Below are 22,607 nucleotides of genomic sequence, written 5' to 3' on the forward strand. Positions count from 1 at the left end.
CTTTTGGATTTAGATTATGCAGATGATATAGTTTTGATTTGTGATGGGTCAGAAGAGATGCAGAGAGTGTTGGACTGTTTGGTGAGTGAAGGTCGCAAGGTGGGTTTGGTTATTAATTGTGGAAAAACTGAAATAATCAATATGAATATGGAAAATGCGCAGGAATGTGTAATTGGAGGTATGGTTGTAAAGCAAGTTGATAGGTTTAAATATTTAGGTACTTATTTAGCCAAGGATGGTTCTTTGAACTTTGAATTCGAGGAAAGGTTAAAGAAGGCTAATCAGGCAATGGGAATGCTTAAAAATATTTGGAATAATAACAATTTCTCTGTGCATACAAAAATCAAACTTTATAAGGTAATGGTTAGGAGTATCTTAATTTATGGACACGAGTCTTGGTACAGCACAGTGACTATGGAAAATAAATTCTTGGTGTTTGAAAATAAAGCACTTAGAAGAATATTAGGAGTTAAGTGGTGGGAAAGGATACCAAATAGTAGAATTAGAGAAATAACGGGAGTGCAGCCGATCGATGAATATGTTAGATTCTCACGATGGAAGTGGCTAGGACATGTGTATAGGAGACAGGGAATAGTACGAGGTACACCAGGGTGGGTGGCACTTGGTAGGAGAGGTAGAAGAAGGCCAAAAGAGACGTGGGTGAGGACAATGAGACGGGAAGCTGGAGATGAGTGTTGGGGAGATCTTGAGGAGTTAGCACAAGATAGGATGTGGTGGTGTGAGTTCATCGAGGCCCTATGCATCCCCGAGGGTGCCACAGGAAATGATTGATTGATTGATTGATTAAGAGTTTAGCTTTTGAGTGAGCGAGTGAGTGTGTTCTCCTTCTTTTTGAATTCATTATGAAACATGTAAAGTAAATTTAACTCATTGTAATCAGTAAATTAACAGTTCTTTTTCTTGAGCTTAATGTAATGTAAACTCGTGTTTTATTTCTCCACATTAAGCTTATTTCACTTATCGCTCCTAATTTGCATAAACCCTTTGCATTATTCATAACTGGTACTTAGGCCAGTCCTTTTTATTAACTCAAATCCGTTGTGTAACTTGGAGTTAATGCACCAGCAAGAACCTGCTTATCGTTCATAGCATTAGTTATTGATTGTCAGGGGAGGAGTCACTTTCTCGTGAGGCTAGCAGTACTAACAAACAGCCTTTGTGAGTAATTAGTCTCTGCTGTGTACTGCTGAGAAAGTAAATAAATTCTCGCCCTTAGAGAATCGGCGAAGTAAGCAGGCATAAAGTAATTATTACTTGATTTTCACAAGTCAGTTCATTGTCCTGTTCTCAAGTAACATTTTAGAGTACCAAGTATTATTGAATATTATTCTTTAATATTGTATATTCTCAAAAGCCCCGTGACAGTGACCTTCATATCTTCTATATGAGTGATAGTGTTTGAAATGTGGAGGATCATGATGATCCTCTAGGCGTGTCTCCTGTAAACAAACAACGTCTGGCCTGTGTATTGACAGGAAGATTGCTATATTTGGTAACTTATTCCCAATACCTCTACAGTTCCACTGTAATATAGTGAATGTGGCGGTTTAAGGTTTACGTGGGGGGCCAGTGTGCTTAGACTTTTTTTGCCGCCCGCCAGAAGGCGAGCGACTACCGGCGTACCTATCCCGGTGCTTGCTTACGGAAACCTCCATATTTTCATCAATAACGAGGTTCCCAGATTCCACCGAGGAAGAGCTGCCCTTTCTCTCCCTCACTGGGCCAGGAGCAGGAAGAAAGTGAGGTCGTGACTTAGTAACGGTGGTCATATTACTCTTACAAGAGTTGTCAGGCTTCGTTTTAGGCTTGTCTGACTGAGAAGCAGCAGCAGCCTGAGAGTAGGAAGTCGTAACAGGGGTATCAGGTTGAGAGGTGGATTGGACAGGAGGCTGAGATGAAGAGGTAGAATGTGTAGCAAGAGGAGCCGGTTCAGGGTCAGTCTGTGTTGCAGCAGAGCACATCATGTGACGAGACATCACCGCCGAAGCATAGGACCTATTCGGCGTAGGAGTTGCATGCAACTCCTTCACCTTTTTCCTTGCTTCATAGTAGGAGACACCCTCAGTTGCCTTCACTGTGCAGACCTCTTTCTCCTCCTTCCACTTGGGACAATCCCTAGAGAAAGTGGAGTGAGCACCTTTACAGTGGAAGCAACAGATAGTCTCTGATGTGCATTACTCAGCATCGTGACCCTGTGTTGCACATTTGCAACACACTGACTGTGAAGCCCGACAATTCTTAGCAACGTGCCCATATAATTGACACTTCATGCAACGGAGTGGGTTGGGGATATAAGGTCTAATATTAACAATTTCATAGCCAACTTTGACATGTGCTGGGAGTGAAACTTTGCCCAAAGTCAAAACAATGGTGGCCGTCTTCGTCCTCATGCCTTCGGAAAATCTAGTGATGAATCTGGCATCGATGACATCTTGCTGAGCAAGTTCATCTATGATCTCTTCCTCACTCATCACCATAAGATCCCTGCAAGTGATAACCCCCTTGCAGGAATTCATGGAAGTTGGGATCTTGGTTTCGACATCATAGCAATGAAAATTACGCAGCTACAGCAAGTCTTTAACTTGGGAGGAAGTGCTAGTCTTGACAAGGAGGTCTCCATTAGCAAGTTTTTTTACTTATTCCACCTCCCCAGCACAGCCATCAATAACCTTCTTGATCATGGAGGGATTGAGATTGCTCAAGGGAGTGGAACCTAGAGCATGAACAATCACAAACTCTGCATTTTTTACATGTATGTCCAGAGGCTGATGAGTCTGGGGCCATTCTGTCTGGGGGCTGTCAGTCCGTTGATCAGTCAGGGGTCGGTCAGGACCACCTCCCCCCCTGAAGGAGGGGGAGGCAGTAGGGGCGTCCATCATAGTACCACTCCCCTCTAACGGGGGAAGTGGGAAGGTGAGAAAACGAGCAAAGGACAATCACCCTGGGACCAAACACCTAAGTCTGAGGTTGCCCTCTCAGACCACTCCAGGGAGGCCTACCGTGTCAGTTCACGCCCCAGAGTGATCAGTGGGGGGGACCCTCTGTGGGCGATAAGCAAAGGCAAACTCCGGAAAAGATACAAACACCTATTGTATCTCTAACAGGGAGGGGAGGAAAATGAGTACTAACTAACCTAACTTTATTTAAAAAACGTCCTAGTGGCGGAGAAAAAACAAAAACTAATGCCGGTGAGGCAGCCCTATGCTAGAGGAGAGCCAGAAAAACACGTCCGAACTCCCCACGACCATGCATCAAAGTCCTAGGCGTAACAGCTACACTCATTTTCACCCATCCTATTTCCCTTTTGTATTTCATGTTACCGACTCATTTTCAAGCAAGGAGCATTAAGTGAAGGTCAAGGTGCTTTCCAAGTCTCTCTCTGTGCTGACAAAACTTATATAATTAGCCTATTATACATTTTTTCATTTTTTTTCTAAATAGGCAAAATGACAATGTTTGATTTCTGGATTACATAAGAGAATGAGATAAGGCTCCAGTATTGTTTCCAGTGTTAATAATATAGGACTAGCGTTTGAATATCTCTCAAAGGGTGAATGATTCTTGTTGGTGGTTCTCCAGTTCACAGAAGTAGTGGAAGTAGTTTCAGTAGGAAACCTGACCTGACATAGGCTAACCTAAATGGGAATGAATGTGAAGGACCCACGGAGATCTGCATGACCTAAAGGAGACTAAGTAGACAAATGAACTTAACTGAGCATGACCTTCGTAACCTAACTTCACATAACAAGGCCAAATGGATGAGACAGGCCCACCTGCACTGATAAACCTGACTGAATTTAATTTGCATGACCCCAATTGAACCGAATTTAGGTGAATGGAATGGGGTGGACCAAAAATAGATGGATCTGATATTTGAATTCCCCTAATCTGATCGATGGGCACAGCCATATTTGCACCAAACATGTGATCGACGGGAGGACCTAAGGCTCAGGGTCCATCCAACGCTCAGACTCGGACATTGAAGCAGACCTAACCCAGTGCTTCGTTTCATCTCGTCGATCACATGTTTCGAGCAAGTGTGGCCGTACACTGAGACTGCCTGACTGGTTCCCACCTTGCAACTCACCACAGAGATGTAGAAGGTGCACACGAGCCCCATAAGCACGATGGAACCATGAACAGAGAGATTGGTGACAGTGGAGAGAGCCAGGGAGGGCGCGTAAAGAAACCCCCCCATATACATGAACATTGTAGTGAGCTGACACGTGGTTCCAAGGAGACGCACTGCCCTCGACTTGAACCGCAACTCCAGGTACTGTGACACAGAAAAAAGGCATGAGCTTTATAAAGTGGATTGTGGTATTTTATTATCATTATTATTATTATTATTATTATTAGCAGTAGTAGTAGTAGTAGTAGTAGTATTGGTGGTGGCGATGGTGGTGGTGGTGGTAGAGGTGGTGATATTATTATTATTATTATTATTATTATTATTATTATCATTATCTGCAGTAGGTGGGGGCACTCACTATCCACTCACTTGTAGTGCTGCTCTCAGGTATCTGCCCATGCCTCTCTTGCATCCTTCTTTCCTTCCTTCCTCTTCTGTCTTTCTTTCCTTCATTCTTTCCTCGTGCTTCTGCCTATGGGTGATTTTACACTCCTTCTTTTATCTTTCATTCCTTCATTCTTTCCTCTTCCTTCTGCCTGTGGATGACTACACTGAGCGACAAGCCAAATGGTTTCCTGTACACCAGGAAACAATTTACTATGCTGGGTGGTAACCATATAACTAGATTTTGGTGTCTGGTGGTTTAATGAGTAATTACGGCGCTCCAGTCGGATTGAGCCGGTGAAGGTTTATATCCAAGGGTTGGTTGGGGTATATTGCTCACATAATGCCACTCAGGGATGAGTGAGGCTGGTCACTCTCATCTTAAATGCTAGTACCAACTTCCCTAGTCCCGGGCTCCTACGCTCCTCATGGGGCATGTAGGATTGGATGATGATGATGATATTATTATTATTATTATTATGAGTTGGGGGGAGGGGAGTCAAATGGTGGGTGACAGAGTGACTTGGAGGCGTTTTGTCTGTGGCCACCATTTGCGGGATTAGGGCGTTGGGCTATAGATAGATAGATAGATAGATAGATTATTATTATTATTATTATTATGCTAGATGTTTAAGGGTCAGCTTCCTGTCCCTTGAATGCCTAGTGTGCAGCTGGGTTCTCTTTCTAGACAGGAGCTTAGACAAATAAGAGAGAGGCAGGACACAAAAACTCAAGGCAACAACCTTACCCGTGTATTGACTAATTCTATATGTGGAACAGGTAAATGTCATAACAACAGGAATCTGGGTAATTATAAGTCAAGTACTAGTATCACAGTATCGCACAGGATACTATTTAGACAATAGTTCAGGATAGCATGTGAATGAAACACTAAAAAGTGTTTGTAGTATTTTGGGCAGTGGAATAGATCACTGTCACTTGGAGGGAAATATAAACTGTATTTAGGCTGGGCAAATATACCACTGGTCTTGCAGTGCAGAGGAATTACACTATGAATGCCGAGTCTCATGTTCACTGAAATCACTGCACTCTTATTAGATCTTTCTTCTTACTCTCACTATGTCACTGTTTGCCCAAATCATAATTATCACACATTACTAGGCCTTGGACTTATGTTCCCTTGGATGATACACTGCCCGATATTCCTGTCACTATTACACTGTCACTGCACTCTTCACTGTCACTTACTGTTGGTGGGGCGGCAGCGTGGTTAGTGGGGGGCTGCAGGAGGACTCACAGCCCGACTCCTGATGGGGGCTGAGACCCGCCTGTGGCTTTTGTGCCCAGCGCCCACAGGATCACTTGTAGGGGTATTCTCTTTCATCCAAGGCTGTGGGAAGGAAAGGGCCCTGCACTGTCAGGGCTGGGAGTTAGAATGCAGCCCTCAGGGCTGGGACCAAATAGCCTCCTGAAGCACTCACTTAGGCGCTGGATGGAGGACAAGGGTTGTCTGCATTGGGGTGGGGAGAGGCCTCGCCTGGGGGTCCTCGGGGTTGCCTCGGCGGCCTGGTGGCTGTGGTCTCCTGCAGTCGGGGGCGCCGTCAAGAGTGAGCCGTAGCATTGGTCATCATTGGAGTCCATCAGGTAGGGTCCCTCTGGAGCCGGCTGGGTGGAGTACAACCCTGGGGATAGCACAGGGCCTCTCCATAGGTCCTCGGGACTGGGATCCTCCTCCTGGAGGATGTCACGTCATGGGGGTGTGGCAACACCTGACGAAGGAGCGGCTGCTGGCCATATGAAGAAGGGGTGAGCGGCTGCAAGCCGCCTCAAAAAGGGCGTGGCTACCAGCCATCACTGGGGTGCTGCCTGGAGCTAGAGTAATAGCTCCACCCCAATCCTGTCGAGGATCAGCTTGCCCGGAAGGTAGTCTCCTTTTCCCAGTATGGTGGCAGTGGGCGAGTTCTGGGTCATAGGGGTGCGCGGCCCAGGCAGACTTATGTCCCTGTCACCCGGGGTTGGGTTGCACTCTGTCTGCTCCTCCGTAGGCTCCTCCCGGGGGTGCCGTGTTGCCCATTGTCACTATTCCCGGCATTTTACCACCGTCGTTGGGGAAAAAGTCACATCCCCGTGACTGGAGGTGATAGACTTTGGTGTTGTTGGTGTGGTGCACGGGTTGGAGATGTTGAAGGAGGGCATTCCATGCTGTGGTGGCTGGGTTGTTGTCCATCTGGGTGTCACAGGTGACGAAAAGGGTGGACGTGTTGGTGGTGGTGTGGAGGAGTCTCAGGAGGTGGGAGGGGCCTCGGACGTGATGTTTGTGTCCATAGGACGGCCCCCGTATGGCTCGTAGGATTCTCATGTTGGCAGGTCTTGTCTCCGCTACAGAGCTGTGTTGAATGCTGGAGATCGCCGGGGAGCGTGGGGTTTTATGATGGGGCAATGCGGCGTGATGTCTCTGGGGAGTGGTGGTAGCCAGGATTTGGGCTTGGTGTAGCAGGACTGTGGTGGAATTCGTGTTAGGAGGGGGAGTGTGGTTTTGTGGTGAGGTGGGTGGTGTATGGGTGGGGGCGTATCGGGTGGGTGGGCGGTAAAGGTGGCTGGAGCGTGTGATGGTGGTCTTTAACCCACGGCGTCCCGTCGACGTACTTCCACGTCCTCACGTTTTGTCACAGCTAATCCCGTCGACGTACTTCAACGTCCTGCAATTGCAAGGTTCATAATTTCCACAATTTTCAAAATTCGCGCGAGATTTTCGATTCGCCACGTACCCAAGCCTCCCCTACCTGCCGCCAGGCGGGCAGCATCCTAGACCTCGCGTGACCCGCGCTCGCCCTTGTCTCGGTCACTCACCTGCTAGCAGTGACCCAGGTCAGACATGGCGCAGAAAGGTCTCTCAGACGAGGAAATCGCATCCGTCCTGGAAGCCTTCACTGGAGATAGTGATTCTCCACTCGACGATGATGTGGTGGATCGCAATTACTTCCAGCCAGAGGAAGAAATAGTTAGCAGTGATGAGGAGGTCCCTTTGCCCCGAAAAACGCGGTATGTGACATACCGTAAGGCAAGGGAAGGCCAACCTGCTCCCCAACCAAGTGCACAGTTATCTCTCCATCCCGAATCTGATGAGGACGAGGATGAGGACGATGAGGATGACGGAGGCTTAGGACGTGATATCGCCACGTGGTTGGGAAAAGAGAAAATATCACCACGAGGATTAGAAGGTGGGGCGAGACGACACATAAGGTATGGTGAAAGTACTTTGTCTGGGGAAGTGGCAAGTGGTGTGGTGGGATTGCTGGGAGAAAGGGAAAGTGTTGTGGCGGCAGCGTGGGGTGAAAGTGAGAGTGGTGTGGGGGTAGTGCGGGGTGAAGGGGCAGGTGGTGTGAGGGAGGCAGCACGAGCACGTGGTGCTCGTAGGCCTAGGGGAGAGGAGATTGAGTCACTCCCCAGCACTTCTTTCGCCCCTGAACATTCCCAAACTTCCTCCCCACAGCCCCAGGATGTGGGGAAAGGAAAGAAAGGGAAGGGAAAGGGTAAAGGAAGAGGGAGAGGGAAGAGAAGTGCGAGTGATGAGAGGCGCCGCTCTCCACCTCCCCAACCTCCCCCACCACCCTCACCTCCCTACCCTGACGAAGGGGACGATGGTGACGTGGCTGGAGACAGTGGTGTCACGTGGAACTGGGAAGATGGGAGTAATTTTACTCCCATCATTCACCCTTTCACTGAGGAGTGGCGGTCAGGTTGCACGGCTGCAGGTGTAAATGCAGGTTCTTCACGGGTGGATTTTTTCAACTTGTTCTTTGGTGAAGCGTTTGTGGGGCGCATAGTTGAACAAACTAATATTTTTTCACAATCACAGCGCCATGAAAGTGAACGTTTGGGAACCACGAGCAGGCATTCCCAACAGTATGACTATCCCGTGACTATTTCAGAGATGTTCCTATTTTTGGCCCTGGTTATCTTGATGGGTGTGGTAAGGAAAAACCAAATTCCTGCCTACTGGACAACTGACCCAATCATCCTCACACCTTTCTTTGGAAAGGTGATGAGTCGTAACCGATTTCAGTATATTCTCGGCCGCCTCCACTTTTTTGATGCAGAAGATCCAGCCAATGCAAATAACACCGATAAAATGAGGAGAATTTGGCTGGTATTTGATCATTTACGGGAAATGTTCCGCTCCTCATTTTATCCCTACAGAGACCTCGTCATAGACGAGAGTCTTGTGTTGTGGAGAGGCAATATTTCCTTTAGGCAGTACATACCCAGCAAGAGACACCGTTTCGGGTTCAAGATCTTTGTTATGTGTGACTGTAAGACTGGTTATGTGCAAGACATAGTGTTGTACATGGGCGCACAGACAGATATAATAGAAGATCGGAGTATAGGACTGTCTGGGGCCGTGGTGAAGACAATGATAGAAGAGTACCTTCATCGTGGTCATGTGTTGTACCTGGACAACTGGTACACTAGCTCTCTTCTCGCTAGGTTCCTCCACCAACACGACACCGGAGTCTGTGGTACAGTCAAGAGAAACCGTCACCATATGGTCAAGATAGGGAGGAAACTTGACAAGAACGAGGTGGTTTTCTTCCAGGCCAATAACATCCTTGCAACCCTGTGGAACCACAACAGGGAAGTTTGCCTCCTATCAACTGTTCACAGCCCCCTGATGCACCGCACAGACTCCGTGGATCACCGTAGCGAGAGGAGGCGCAACGTATGGAAACCAGAGTCTGTACTTGCCTATAATCTGAACATGAGGCAAGTTGATCAGTCAGACTCGATGATTTCAAGTGTTGACTGTGCCAGGACCACGATGAAGTGGTACAAGAAACTCTTTTTCCACTTTCTCGACATCACGGTCCTGAACGCCCACTACCTGCACGCAATGACCACCGGAGTATCCGAGACCTTTGAGGGGTTTGTGAGGGAGCTGGCACGTGAAATAATCGCCAAGCATGCCCAGGACAGACCCACACACCGCACCCGCACCCCCATGGCTGCTCAGACTCCCCTACGTCTTGCAGGCCGCCACTATCCCAGCGCAATCCCTTCCGACCCAAACCGTCGTAAACCCCAGCGTCGCTGCCATGTATGTAAGCACTCGACAGTCAGACCATCCACTCAGAGAAAAGACACAAGATACGAGTGTGTCGAGTGCAATGTTGCGTTGTGCCTTCAGCCTTGTTTCAAGGAGTATCATAATTTCCTACACTACTGAAACTGTGTGGGAAGGCGAAATGACGCTCATTATAATGGTAAGGCCAGTCAGTAGGTGCTAAGTCAAATATAAAGTTGAAACGGGTGTTATTTTTTCAGAAAAGTAATGTATAAGTTGAGAATTAGTGTAAGTGGAATGAATTGATATCAAAACTACACCCACTGTGTAAATCTGGTCAGTAAATATGTGATAGCAAGGAAATAAAGTGGAAACGGGTATAATATTAGCATGAATAAAACGTATAAGTTGAACAATAGTGTAAGTTATAATAATTGATGTCACGAGTACACCCACATTCTGGTCAGTAAGTATGTGATAGGAATTATATACAGTGGATTTTGTTGTAATGTTAGTAGTAAGGTATTTTATAAGTTGAATACTAGTGTAAGATGAAACAAATGATATCGCGATAACACTCCCTGTGTAAGTACGCGCAAATATGACGCTCAGTTCCATCGTAAGTTCAGAAATTATGTGATATCAATTATATCAAGTGTAAACATGTGCAATGTTAGTGGAGAATTATTATATAAGTACAAAAATAGGTTGTAAGTTGAAATAGTTGTCATAGCGACTTCACCGTGTGTGTTATTATGCGCTATTATTACGCTATATATTTACGTAAGGCCTGAAATAATCTCAAAACAGTTCTATAAAGTTGAAAAGTGTATAATAATATTAGAAAAGTATTATGTAAGTAGAAAAAACACAATATGAGTTGAAACAACAGTCACAGCGAGTTCACTCACTACGTAAATAAGCGCTAACATTACGCTAAATGTTATCAAAAGGCCTGTGAATACGTAAAAACAGTTCAGTAAAATGTAAAATGGTATAATGTTATTGTAGAAGTATTATGTAAGTAAAAAAAATTATATGTATCATGATTTTAGAATGTTAGCGATTCATCATGACCAAGTTGGCCGATTTTGCTCGTTTCGCATGATGGTACAATGCTTATTTCTGCTCTATTTTTGTATAAAATCCAATATACTCTTTTATCACATGTTTTTATGTTTGTAATAAATACATTTCAACTTACTTTCATTGGTTTCCCAGACTTATAATACCATAGAAAACGTTAGAGGCTCAGACCGCCTAGGGAGAACACGGGGCCAGGTGGGACCAAGGCATACCTGGTTAAGGTAATTAGGGACCCCGGGGACCAATTTCTTTGCCACTGACCATTGTTTCTGACCAAAAGCGAAAGTTTAAGCAAAAAAAAAAGGGTCGAAAAATGGTCGGGATTGGGGGGTACCAGTGGTCGAAAAGTGGTCGGGACGGGGCGGGTTAAGGTGGGTGTGGGTGGCGAGTGGGCAGTGTGGTGGAGTTGAGGGTGGTGGGGAGGTGGGTGGGGTGTGTGGGGGCAGTAGTGCAGTGGTGGTGCTGGAAGTGGTGATGGGCAGTGGGCAGGGTGAACTGTGGGCAGGTGGAGGAGAGGTTGGTCCATGGATGGGACACGTGGAGATGGGCATGGGGGATTGGGAGGCAGGTGGGGTGCGTGGGGGTGGAGAGGTGGCGATGGGGCTGGGGGAGGTGGTGGGTGGTGGGTGGGATGGAGTGGAGTCTGAGTGGGTGGAGGAGTGGTTGATGCGTGGGCAGAACACACGGTGGTGGGCGTGGGGGATGGAGAGGGTGGCGGGGAGGGATGGGGGAGAGATTTGAGCTGGGTGGTGTTGGTGTGTTCTCAGGTGAGGTGTAATGCGGCATTCCAGGGGATGGGGTGGGAGGAGACGGGGAGGGGAAGCAGGTAGAGAAGGTGAGGGTGAGATGTGGCAGTCATAGGAGTTAGTGGAAGGGTTGGCAGTGGTGGTTGGCGGTGGGGAAGGTGGTGTTGGGGTTGGGGAGGTGGTGGTGGGTCTTGCAGGCGGGCGTGAAAGGTGGCCATAGCGATTGATGGCGGGTTTTAGGGTGGGAGTGGGTGGTGAGGTGGGTGTGCGCCCCTTTGGTGCTTTGGCTGTGTGTGGCGTGGCCGTGGAGGTGGTGCGCCAGGGTGGGGTAGTTTCGGGTTAGCGCTCCGATGATGGGCGTGGGTGAGGCGGTGGGGCTTGAGGTGGGAGGTGAGTGGGGGTGAGAGGGTGCTCTGGTACTGGAGGTGGGCAGTGGTGGTGAGGTGGCAGGTGAGGTGGCGTTAAGTGTGGAGGGCGAAGGGGCTGGAGGAGAGGAGGTGGGAGGCTGGCTGTGGAAAAGAATTTTTGGCGGTGGTGAGGCGGCAGGTGTGATGGTGTGAGGTGCAGGTGATGAGGAGGTAATGTGGTCTTGTGGCACCATCTCGGTGTTTGGTGGCAGGGTGGCTTGGGTGGTGGCAGGGTCCTGTGTTCGCAGTGTGAGGTGGGCAGTGGGTGCTAAGCAAGGGGATGGTGCAGGTGTGGGGGTTGTGGTGGGCAGTGTGCGGTGCTGGAACTGTGGTGGCTTGGTTGGGGGTGGTTGTATTGGTGGTGGTGGTGGGGTGGCGGGAGCTGAGGTGTGGGGTTTGGCGAGTAGTGAGGCATCTGGTGAGGTTATTGGTGATGAGCTGGGGGTCCATGGGGATGGTGAGGTTGGGGGTGGGGTAGGGGAGGTGACCGAGAAAAAGGAGGTGGGCGAGGGTAGGTTAGAGAGAGAGGATAGTAAAAGAGAAGAGATAGAGGGAGGAGAGCAAAAGGAAACGTGCCATTTCCCCATTTCGTAGACTGTGGGGGGGGGTGAGGTGGCCCCCGTTAGTATAAGGGGGTGCGGGGGCAGAGGGGGGGCGCCTTCTGTGCATTTTTCTTCAGGTTTTGCTTCCCTTGGGCTCGGGGCAATTGACATATAGTGGGGCAGCTTGTAGGCATTCTTGGGTCGTTCTGCTGTTCCGGGGCAGCTTTTAGCTGTTTGCAAATGTCGTGAATGGGGCATTCGTGGCTGCAAGCAGTAAATTCCCACGGGTCAATTCGCGATGATGTTCATGGGAAACTGATTGACAGCGTTGATGTGCTGAGGGGTGGAGTGGATGGCTAGAAGGCACCTCGTTACTTGGATATCTTTATCCAGGTCTCCCGTAGGGTCATGTATTATAAAATGTTTTTTGATGAAACTGGGGAGGATCCTGATAAGTGTGTTAAACATGAGCTGTTCCCGGGTTTCATCATCCACCTCAGGGTAGGTGGCAGTTACCAGGCATCTGGCCTGGATTAGAGTATCATCCAAATTGCCATCATATATCAGGCTCTCCAACTGGGATAGTGCCACTACTTTTCCTAATGAGGGTGTGATGGCTTGGATCACGAGCTTTGTGAAGTTTTGCCATGTGAGCCTGGGGACGATTTTTGGCGTGATATTTGCCGCCGCTTTGCCCAGTAGTGGGAGTGTTACTGATATTTTTTGTTTGTCGTCCTCAAACCCAATATCTAGCAATGGCTTAATAATCGCCAGATACGTGTGGACATCGTACTGTTCTGGGTCAAATTTAGGCAATTGCACATGAGTTTTGGTTGCCATTTTGCCTGTATTTCATGAATGCCTCTCTCGTATGCCCGGGTCAGTAACCACCCCTGTGCACCAGTGTTATGCTAGGTGTTTAAGGGTAAGCTTCCTATCCCTTGAATGCCTAGTGGGCAGCTGGGTTCTCTTTCTAGACCGGAGCTTAGACAAACAAGAAAGAGACAGGACACAAAAACTCAAGGCAACAACCTTATGTGTGTATTGACTAATTCTATATGTGGAACAGGTAGATGTCACAACAATAGGAATCTGGGTAATTATAAGTCATGTACTAGTATCGTTGTATCGCATAGGATACTATTTAGACAATAGTTCAGGATAGCATGTGAATGGCACACTAAATAGTGTTTGTAGTATTTTGGGCAAAGGAATAGATCACTGTCACTTGGAGGGAAATATAAACTGTATTTAGGCTGTGCAATTATGCCACTGGTCTTGAAGAGCAGAGGAATTAAATTATGAAGGCCGAGTCTCATGTTCACTGAAATCACTGCACTCTTATTAGATCTTTCTTCTTACTCTCACTATGTCACTGTTTGGCTAAATCATAATTATCACACATTACTAGGCCTTGGACTTATGTTCCCTTGGGTGATACTCTGCCCGATAATCCAGTCACTATTACTTTGTCACTGCACTCTTCACTGTCACTCACTGTTGGTGGGGCGGCAGCAAGGTTAGTTGGGGGCGGAGGGAGGACTCACAGTCCGACTTGTGATGGGGGCTGAGCCCCGCCTGTGCCCTCTGTGTCCAGCGGCCACAGGATCACTCGTAGGGCGTCCTCTCTCATCTGGGGCTAGGGCCAGTGAAGGGCCCTGCACTGTCAGAGCTGGGAGTTAGAGTGCGGCCCTCAGGCCTGGGGCTGAACAGTCTCCTGAAGCGCTCTCTTAGGCGCTGGACAGAGGACAAGGGTCATATTTGTCGGGGTGAGAAGAGGCCTTGCCTGGGGGTCCTCGGGGGCCCAGTGGCTGAGGTCTCCTGCTGTTGGGGGCGCCGTCAGGAGTGATCTGCGGCATCGGTCGTCATTGGAGTCTGTCAGGTAGGGTCCCTCTGGAGCCGGCTGGGTGAAGTACAACCCTGGGGATAGCACAGGGTCTCTCCACAGGTCCTCAGAACTGGGACCCTCCTCCTGGAGGATGTCACATCGTGGGGGTGTGGCAGCACCTGACGGAGGAGCGGCTGCTAGCCGTCTCCTGCCAAAGGCCCTGGCTGCTGGCAATGGTCTTTTAGGGGCACGGCTTCCGGCCATTGCTGAGGCCTGGCTACTGGCTGTGGCCTCTGTGGGGGAGCGGCTACTGGCCATCTCCTGACGAAAGCGGGAGCAGCTACCGGCCATCTCCTGAAGTAGGGGTGGGCAACTACTGGCCGTCTCAAGGGCACCTTTGGAGCGGCTACCGGCCATCTCCTGACAAAGGTGGAAGCGGCTACCAGCCGTCTCCTGAAAGAGGGTGAGCGGCTACCAGCCGTCTCCTGAAAGAGGGGTAAGCAGCTACCAGCCGTCTCTAGGGCACCTTCAGAGCGGTTACCGGCCATCTCCTGACGAAGGCAGGAGCGGCTACTGGCCATCTGAAGAAGGGGTGAGCGGCTGCAGGCCATCTCAAAAAGGGCCTGGCTACCGGCCGTCGCTAGGGTGCTGCCTGGAGCTAGAGTAATAGCTCCACCCCGATCCTGTTGAGGGTCAGCTCTCCCACAAAGTAGTCTCCTTTTCTTACTATGGTGGCGGCGGGTGAGTTCCGGGTCACAGAGGCGTGCGGCCTGGGCGGACTTATGCCCCTGTCGCCCGGGGTCAGGTCGCGCTCTGTCTTCCCCTCCGTAGGCTCCTCCTGGGGGTGTCGTGTTGACCTCACTCACTATTCCCAGTATTTTACTTATTATCATTATTATTATTATTATTATTATTATTATTATTACCCCTGGGGGTAGGGTTTTTTTTTTCAAGAATACTCCCCAGTATCCCTGGTTGTTGTAAAAGGCGACTAAAAGGGTTGGCGGAGGGTTATTGCCTCTCTCCAGAAAACAACTAACTGAAAAGACAAAAAATAAGCCTCGGACAAGGACTGACCAAAAGATGACGACCAAGGACCGGTCAAAGGACATGGTTATCAGAACTTGGAATGTAAGGAGAGCGAATGATGAGGTGAAAGAGAGAGAGATTGTCCAGGTGCTTGAGGGTGTGAAAGTTGATGTATGTGGAATAACTGAAACGAAATGGAGAGGTGAGAGTGTGAGAGAATGGGAGTATGGATGGGGTATATGTGCAGGAGTAGGTGAGAATGAGAGCAAAAGAAGGAGTATGTATAGTTGTGAGTAAAAGATGGAAGAAGAGCATAAGAGAGTATGGATCAGTTGGCTCAAGGATTGTGTGGGTAAGATTGCAAGTTGGAATACAAATGTGGGCGATTGTGTGTGTGTGTATGCACCAATGCAAGATCACGCAAGCAGAGTGAGAGAAGAGTTCTGCACAAATGTGGAAGTGTGCATGGAAAAGTTTGGAAGGAATCAGAGACTGCTTTTGATCGGTGATATGAATGGTAAAGTAGGGAATGTGAAGGTGGATGGAATAGTTGGTGAGTGGGGTGTGCCTGCTGAGATAGATGAGAATGGGAGTGCGTTAGTGGACATTTGTGCTGGGAGGGGGTTGGTGATAGCCAATACCCTCTTCAGGCACAAGATGATCCACAAGTATACATGGCGAGTGATGAGAAGGGTGGGTGGTGAACTGAATGAAAGGAAGGCAATGATTGACTATGTGTGTGTGGATGAAAGGATGCAAAAATGTGTAATGGATGCAAGAGCTTATAGAGGTTGGGGGAGTGGACTTTCTGACCACTACTTGGTGGTGGCCAGAATCAAGGTCCAATTAGGATGGAGAAATTGAAGAAGGGAGGGATCGGAAGAAGGAGTATTTGTAAGGAGAGTGGAAAGGTTACAAGAGGATGAGAAAAAGGCAGAGTATAAAAGAGAAGTGGAGGAACGATTCGGCAAATATGAATTGGAGCAGATGGGGGACGTGGAAGGTGTGTGCAGGATATTTACAGAAGAAATATGTGCAGCATGTGATGTGGTGTGTGGGAGGAAGAGAAGACAGAGGGGTGTGCAAGGAACAGCGTGGTGGAATGAAGAGGTAAGACAGGCTGTGGCACAAAAGAAGAAAGCATACAATGAATGGATGAGAAATAGGGGTGTGGAAGAAGTTGAGAGGTGGAAGAGAGAGTTATATGTAGAAAGAAAGAGAGAAGTGAAAAGATTAGTAAGAGAGAGTAAGAAGAGAGCAGATGAGGAATTTGGAAGGAAATTGAGTGTAAAGTGGAGGGACTGTAAGAAAATGTTTTGGAAAGAGGTGAGAAGAGTAAGACAGGGTGGAAGTGAGGTTAGCAGGGGAGTGAAAGATAAAAACGGTAGATTACTAGTGCAGAAGGGAGAAAAAGTGAGCAGATGCAGAGAACACTTTAAGGAATTGTTGAACGTAGAGGATGGAAGTAATGCGAGTATATGTGGCTGGGGAATGGCTGGGAGGAGGAGGGAGGTGAGAAGACAGGAAGAAATCAGTAGGATAGAAGTTGTGGAAGCAATGAAGAAAGTTACATTGGGGAAAGCCCCAGGAATTGATGGAGTGTGTGGTGAAATGCTGAAGTATGGGGGAGAGATAGTAGTAGAATGGATGTGGAAAATGTGCAGATTGGCCTGGGAGGAAGGTAGAGTCCCGGAGGATTGGAAGTCACGTATAATTATTCCCTTGTACAAAGGAAAAGGGGAAAAAGAAGTGTGTGGTAATCATAGGTGTATCTGTCTTCTTAGTATAATAGGAAAAGTGTATGGTAGGATACTTATTGACAGAGTTAGAGAAAGAACAGAGGAATTAGTTGGAGAAGAACAGGGAGGCTTTAGGAAGGGAAGAGGTTGTGTAGATCAGATATTCATTCTTAGATCTTTAGTGGAAAAGTTTCTAGAGAAGGGAAAGAAGTTGTATTCGGCTTTCATGGATTTGGAGAAAGCATATGACAGGGTGGATAGACAAGGATTGTGGAAAGTATTAAGAATATATGGAGAAGATGTGAAGTTGTTGAATGCTGTGAAGAGTATGTACGATGGTGCTAAGGCTGCAGTGCGTGTGGATGGTGAACTAAGTGAATTTTTCTCTTTGAAGGTTGGGTTGAAACAGGGCTGTGTCTTGTCTCCATCGTTGTTCAATCTGTACATGGATGGGGTAATAAAAGAGGTACAAGGTAGGGTAGTGGATATTGGAGTGGCCCTGGTGAGAGAGGGTAGCGTTTGGAAACTCCCTGTACTGTTGTTTGCAGATGATACTGTGTTGTTGAGTGAAGACGAAGTGGAGCTGCAAGGCTTGGTGGATGAATTTGGGAGAGTGTGTAAGAAATGAAATCTAAAGGTGAAAGTAAGGAAGAGTAAAGTGATGGTCTTTGAGAGAGGTGAAGTCAGTGAATGTACAGCGAGGTTGGATGGTGAGGAATAGGAAAATGTGAGTACGTTTAAGTACTTGCGTAGTGTGATGAGTAAGGATGGAGGTTTGGAGGGTGAAGTGCTTGAAAGGGTACAGCAGGAAAGAAAGGTTGCTGGTGCCTTGAAAGCAGTGATAAGAAGCAGGGAAGTTAGCATGGAAGTGAAAAAGTTACTACATGACAGTACTGTGATACCAACTCTAACGTATGGAAGTGAAGCTTGGACGTTGCTGGAAGGACACAAGTCAAGAGTGAGGGCAGTGGAAATGAGTTATTTAAGAGGAGCCTGTGGAGTCACATGGAGAGACAGGCTGACAAATGAGAATATAAAGGAGCGTTGTGGTGTGGATGTGGATGTGATGGGAAATGTTAGGTTAGGAGGAATACACTGAGGTGGTTTGGCCATGTGGAGAGGATGGAGGGTGAAAGACTGACGAAGAGAGTGTATGTGAGTGAGGTGGAGGGGGGAGGAGGGAGGGGGAGGCCGAGGATGAGATGGAGGGATGGGCTGGAGAGGTATATGAGAGAGGGGTGTGTGAGTTGGGAGCGGGACAGTGAAATGGCAGGGGACAGGGCGACGTGGAGGCGATTTGTTTGTGGCCACCCCGAACGGGATTGAGGCGTCTGGCAATAGATAGATAGATTATTATTATTATTATTATTATTATTATTATTATTATTATTATTTTCATCATCATCATCATCATCATCTTTCCTATCTCCAAACAATATATTCAGATTATGGGAGATGTATCAAACGCAAGTGAGGCAATTTACCCCAGTTAATCCCATTATTGGCACACCTTCTTAATAATTTAAATACAGCAATCTGCCTCTAAGGAAAACTAAGAGAGTACGTCATACGAAGGAAATAACCACTACGAAGACAAATATATCTTTTACTGTGTTTAATCTTGCAATGCTTCCAGCTTGCATCCCATCTCCAAGTACCCCCAACACAATGGCATGAGTTTAGTGAGCATACATGGCCATATTATTGAAAATGAATTTTTTTAATATTATTATTATTTACAGGAATTTCTCAAACATTTAAAGATCATGTACAGTCAAAGAAGCAACTGTCTTCCCAGTTCTCTCAAGAAAAGAAAAACTGGCGAAATGCAGTGAAAAACTTTATCGGTATTAGTGTGTGTTTCAGATGCTTCGATATTTCCGTTATGTTTTCGTCACAGTTTGGAAGATACTTGTGTGTGTCTCTACAGTAACATGTTTGAATTTTTTTTTTTAATTATTTTTACTTCACGCCGTTGTGTGGGATGCAGGCCAATCACATTTAACTGTAATAACAAGTGTTCCCCCAATAAGTCCAAACTGAAGGCTTGTTTACATTTTCGTGCACTCAGCTTTTATAATGCAGGTCCTTAATACCAGCATCATGATTACGTCTTTGTGATTCGTGCACTACTCTCAACTTGAACCACAGCCGCAGGTGCAACATCACAAAGCCGCGAGTTTACTGGGCTCTCACCAAGTTATAAATGATACAGTTATAGAATATTGCCTGAAATAGGAGAATAACAACGAAATAGCCACCAAATGCCCAGGCTATGATAGTAGGAACTATGTATGGCATGTGGAGTGTCCTCAGTGCCTGCGGAGGATGCCAAGTAAGAAGACGCACAACAACAGAGCCTCACCATTTTGTGCCTGCCTCACAACCCTGCCATCCAGTTTAGTGCCAAGCTCACCGGGATGTTAACCCTTCACCTCCGTACCTGTACAGGTTGTGGCATCCAGCAGCAGCCACATCATAGAAAGAGGGGCGACCTCCCCAGACCACAGCGTGAGAGGAGACAAAGCCATCATCAACTGGGTCCCAGCTGCCTCAAACAGACTGCTTCCACTGACACAGTAGCGATCCAGACCGTTTACACTGCCACGGTGGCCACTCAGGCCAAAGTTACCCTCATCCAGGTTGTAAAAGAGTTTGGCAATTTAGACCAAATCAGTGAAAAATATGGCATTTTAGACCAGTTTAGAAAAGAGAATGACAATTTTAGACCAAGATAGAAACGAGTATGGCATGTTAGACCAAGTTAAAAAAGGAAATGTCAACTTTACACCCAGTTAGAGTGAAAAGAGTGGAGGCCAAACACTGACCTGACTAATGGACACAAGACGCAGGTTGTAGAAGAGTGGAAGGGTGAGCTGGTGGGTGACGATGCTGCCCAACACCACGCCCAGCAGAATGACCACTATTTGTGTCCCGTATAAGTACACTTCAGTGGGATTCCCTGAAGAAAAATAGGGATGGGATTGAAATGGGTTTAGGGAAATACTTTGAGAGAATGGGAGACTGACTAGAAGAGTTTATGTGAGTGAGGAGGTGGAGGGGGAGACCAAGGATGAGATGGAGGGATGGAGCAGAGAGGATGTAGAATGGAAGACTGAATAGAAGAGTGCATGTGAGTGAGAAGGAAGGGGAGAGGGAGACCAAGGATGAGATGAAGGGATGAAGTGGAGAGGATGGAGAATTAGAGACTAACTAGAAGAGTGAGAGGAAGGTGAAGGGGGAGAGGAGGAGGGGGAGACCAAGATGAGATGGAGGGACAGAGTGGAGGGGATGGAGAATTAGAAACTGACTAGGAGAGATGTTGACTCCTTCAGTTTTAGACATTAATATTCTGGTGACTTGATTAAATATCATGTTATTTTACTGAAACATTTGTCTATGGAAGAATGTATATGAATTTACTGCATCACTCATTGAATAGTGAACCCTGACGAGAGAGAGAGAGAGAGAGAGAGAGAGAGAGAGAGAGAGAGAGAGAGAGACTAACCTAGTACAGATATAGCCGAGATGATGCCACCAAGGAGAGAGAGTGCCACAGGGAAGGGTGTCATGGCGCCGCTGCCCATCAAGTACTCCTGCGTGGACTCCTTGCCGCGACTCCTGTAGGCTGTCCACACCCCGATACCGACCGACACCGCCAGCATGAGACTAAACAGAGCATAATCCACGGCGGTGAAGTGCTCAGCAGCGTGACTCTCATCCACTCCCGACGCCATCACTCCACGACCCCGACACTGCTACCAAGAAAGACGGTATTGATTAGGTTCAGTTCACGTTCTGTACACAGTGTTTTGGCGCTAAGTTTGATCTCTACTTTTTCTGTCTTCTCCTTTACTCTAACGAAACCAACCCCAACAGACTAACAAACTACCAAGAAAGACGGTATTGATTACGTTCAGTTCACGTTCTGTACACAGTTTTTTGGCGCTAAGTTTGATTTCCATAAATAAAGGATCGAAAATTAGGCACAAAATTCTTACCTGTCGACTGCAGTTAAGCGATTTAATTTCTAAGACACATTTTTCTCCAAAAATACGATACGCGGAGCATTTTATCTATCAGTATATCTGTCTATATATCTATTCAGACGCCTTAATCATATCTCTCTCTCACTCTCTCTCTCTCTCTCTTTCTATTTGCTTCCGATGCCTATTTGTTGTCAGTCCACACAAGATAAAAAATACGAGAGAGAGAGAGAGAGAGAGAGAGAGAGAGAGAGAGAGAGAGAGAGAGAGAGATGTACGGAGGAAAATAGATGGGAGAAAGGAAGGAGGGAAAGAGAGTAAAAGAAAAGCTTTGTAAAGGAAAATGAAACTAGGAGAGAGAGAGAGAGAGAGAGAGAGAGAGAGAGAGAGAGAGGTGCAGTGTGTCGGTGGGTAACTTAGTGTTCTTAAGTTAGCTGAGAGGGTGTCCCAAGGCGCCACTAAGTTAACCTGTCCGTGTAGATAGAGAGATCGATAGATAGACTGGGGCAGATAGATGGGTAGACTGACAGACTGGGACAGATAGATAGATAGACTGAGGTAGACTGGGACAGATAGATAGACAGACTGAGGTAGACTGAGGCAGATAGATAGATTGACTGAGGTAGACTGGGGCAGATAGATAGATTGACTGAGGTAGACTGGGGCAGATAGATGGGTAGACTGAGGTAGACTGGGGCAGATAGATAGATTGACTGAGGTAGACTGGGACAGATAGATAGATAGACTGAGGTAGACTGGGGCAGATAGATACATAGACTGAGGTAGACTGGGGCAGATCGATAGATAGACTGAGGTAGACTGGAGTAGATAGATAGACTGATTGGTTGGTAAATAGACTGAGGCAGATAGATATATAAACTGAGGCAGGTAGATATATAGACTGAGGCAGATAGATAGATAGATAGACTGTGTCAGAAGGATATAGATAGACTGAGGCAAAATGATAGATATATAGATAGACTGAAGCAAAATGATAGATAGATAGATAGATAGAAAGATAGATAGATAGACTGAGGCAAAATGATAGATATATAGATAGACTGAAGCAAAATGATAGATAGATAGATAGATAGATAGACTGAGGCAGAACGAGAGATAGGTAGATAGATAAGTAGGTAGATTAGACAGACAGACAGGCAGACACAGACTGAGACAGGCAGATAGAGATAGACAGATAGATAGATAGACGGATGGATTTTGTAACTCCATCTGTATCAACCCATGTTAGGTCCACTTCTTTGCTGTGGGAGAGTGACAGCCAGATATAACCCTTACAAATACTGGCTAAATACGAAGGAGGTGTGTATGCAGGAAGAGTGATGCATGGTTTGCTCTGATATTCTCTCTCTCTCTCTCTCTCTCTCTCTCTCTCTCTCTCTCTCTCTCTCTCTCTCTCTCCAGGAATATCTTGAGTGATAATCATTAGGGTAGGACCGACTGACAGGGCCATTCCTAGAGATGTTTCTGCATCAAAATGAATATATTGTTATTACTACTACTGCTACTATTACTACTACTACTACTACTACTACTACTACTGCTGCTGCTGCTGCAGCTGCTGCTGCTGCTGCTGTTACTACTACTATTACTACTACTACTACTACTGCTGCTGCTGCTGCTGCTGTTACTACTACTACTACTACTACTACTACTGCTGCTGCTG

General features: G+C 47.1%; 1 protein-coding gene across 1 annotated transcript in view; it reads right to left on the minus strand.

Moving 5' to 3' along the window:
* The window catches only part of LOC145399310 (sodium-coupled monocarboxylate transporter 1-like), a 79,206-nt gene extending 58,532 nt beyond the window's left edge, over window positions 1-20,674 (minus strand). The window contains exons 1-3 of the mRNA XM_080271975.1: window positions 20,446-20,674; window positions 19,766-19,899; window positions 4,109-4,297 (exon numbers count right to left, since the gene is read on the minus strand). Of these exons, the coding sequence (XP_080128101.1) occupies window positions 4,109-4,297; window positions 19,766-19,899; window positions 20,446-20,674 (552 nt within the window). The remainder of the gene's footprint in view (window positions 1-4,108; window positions 4,298-19,765; window positions 19,900-20,445) is intronic.
* Window positions 20,675-22,607: the final 1,933 nt, after the last annotated feature.

This window comes from Coenobita brevimanus, chromosome 48, assembly GCF_032717465.1.
Source record: "Coenobita brevimanus isolate Jiangsu-jjx chromosome 48, ASM3271746v2, whole genome shotgun sequence".
In the NCBI taxonomy this organism is placed as follows: Eukaryota; Metazoa; Arthropoda; class Malacostraca; order Decapoda; family Coenobitidae; genus Coenobita; species Coenobita brevimanus.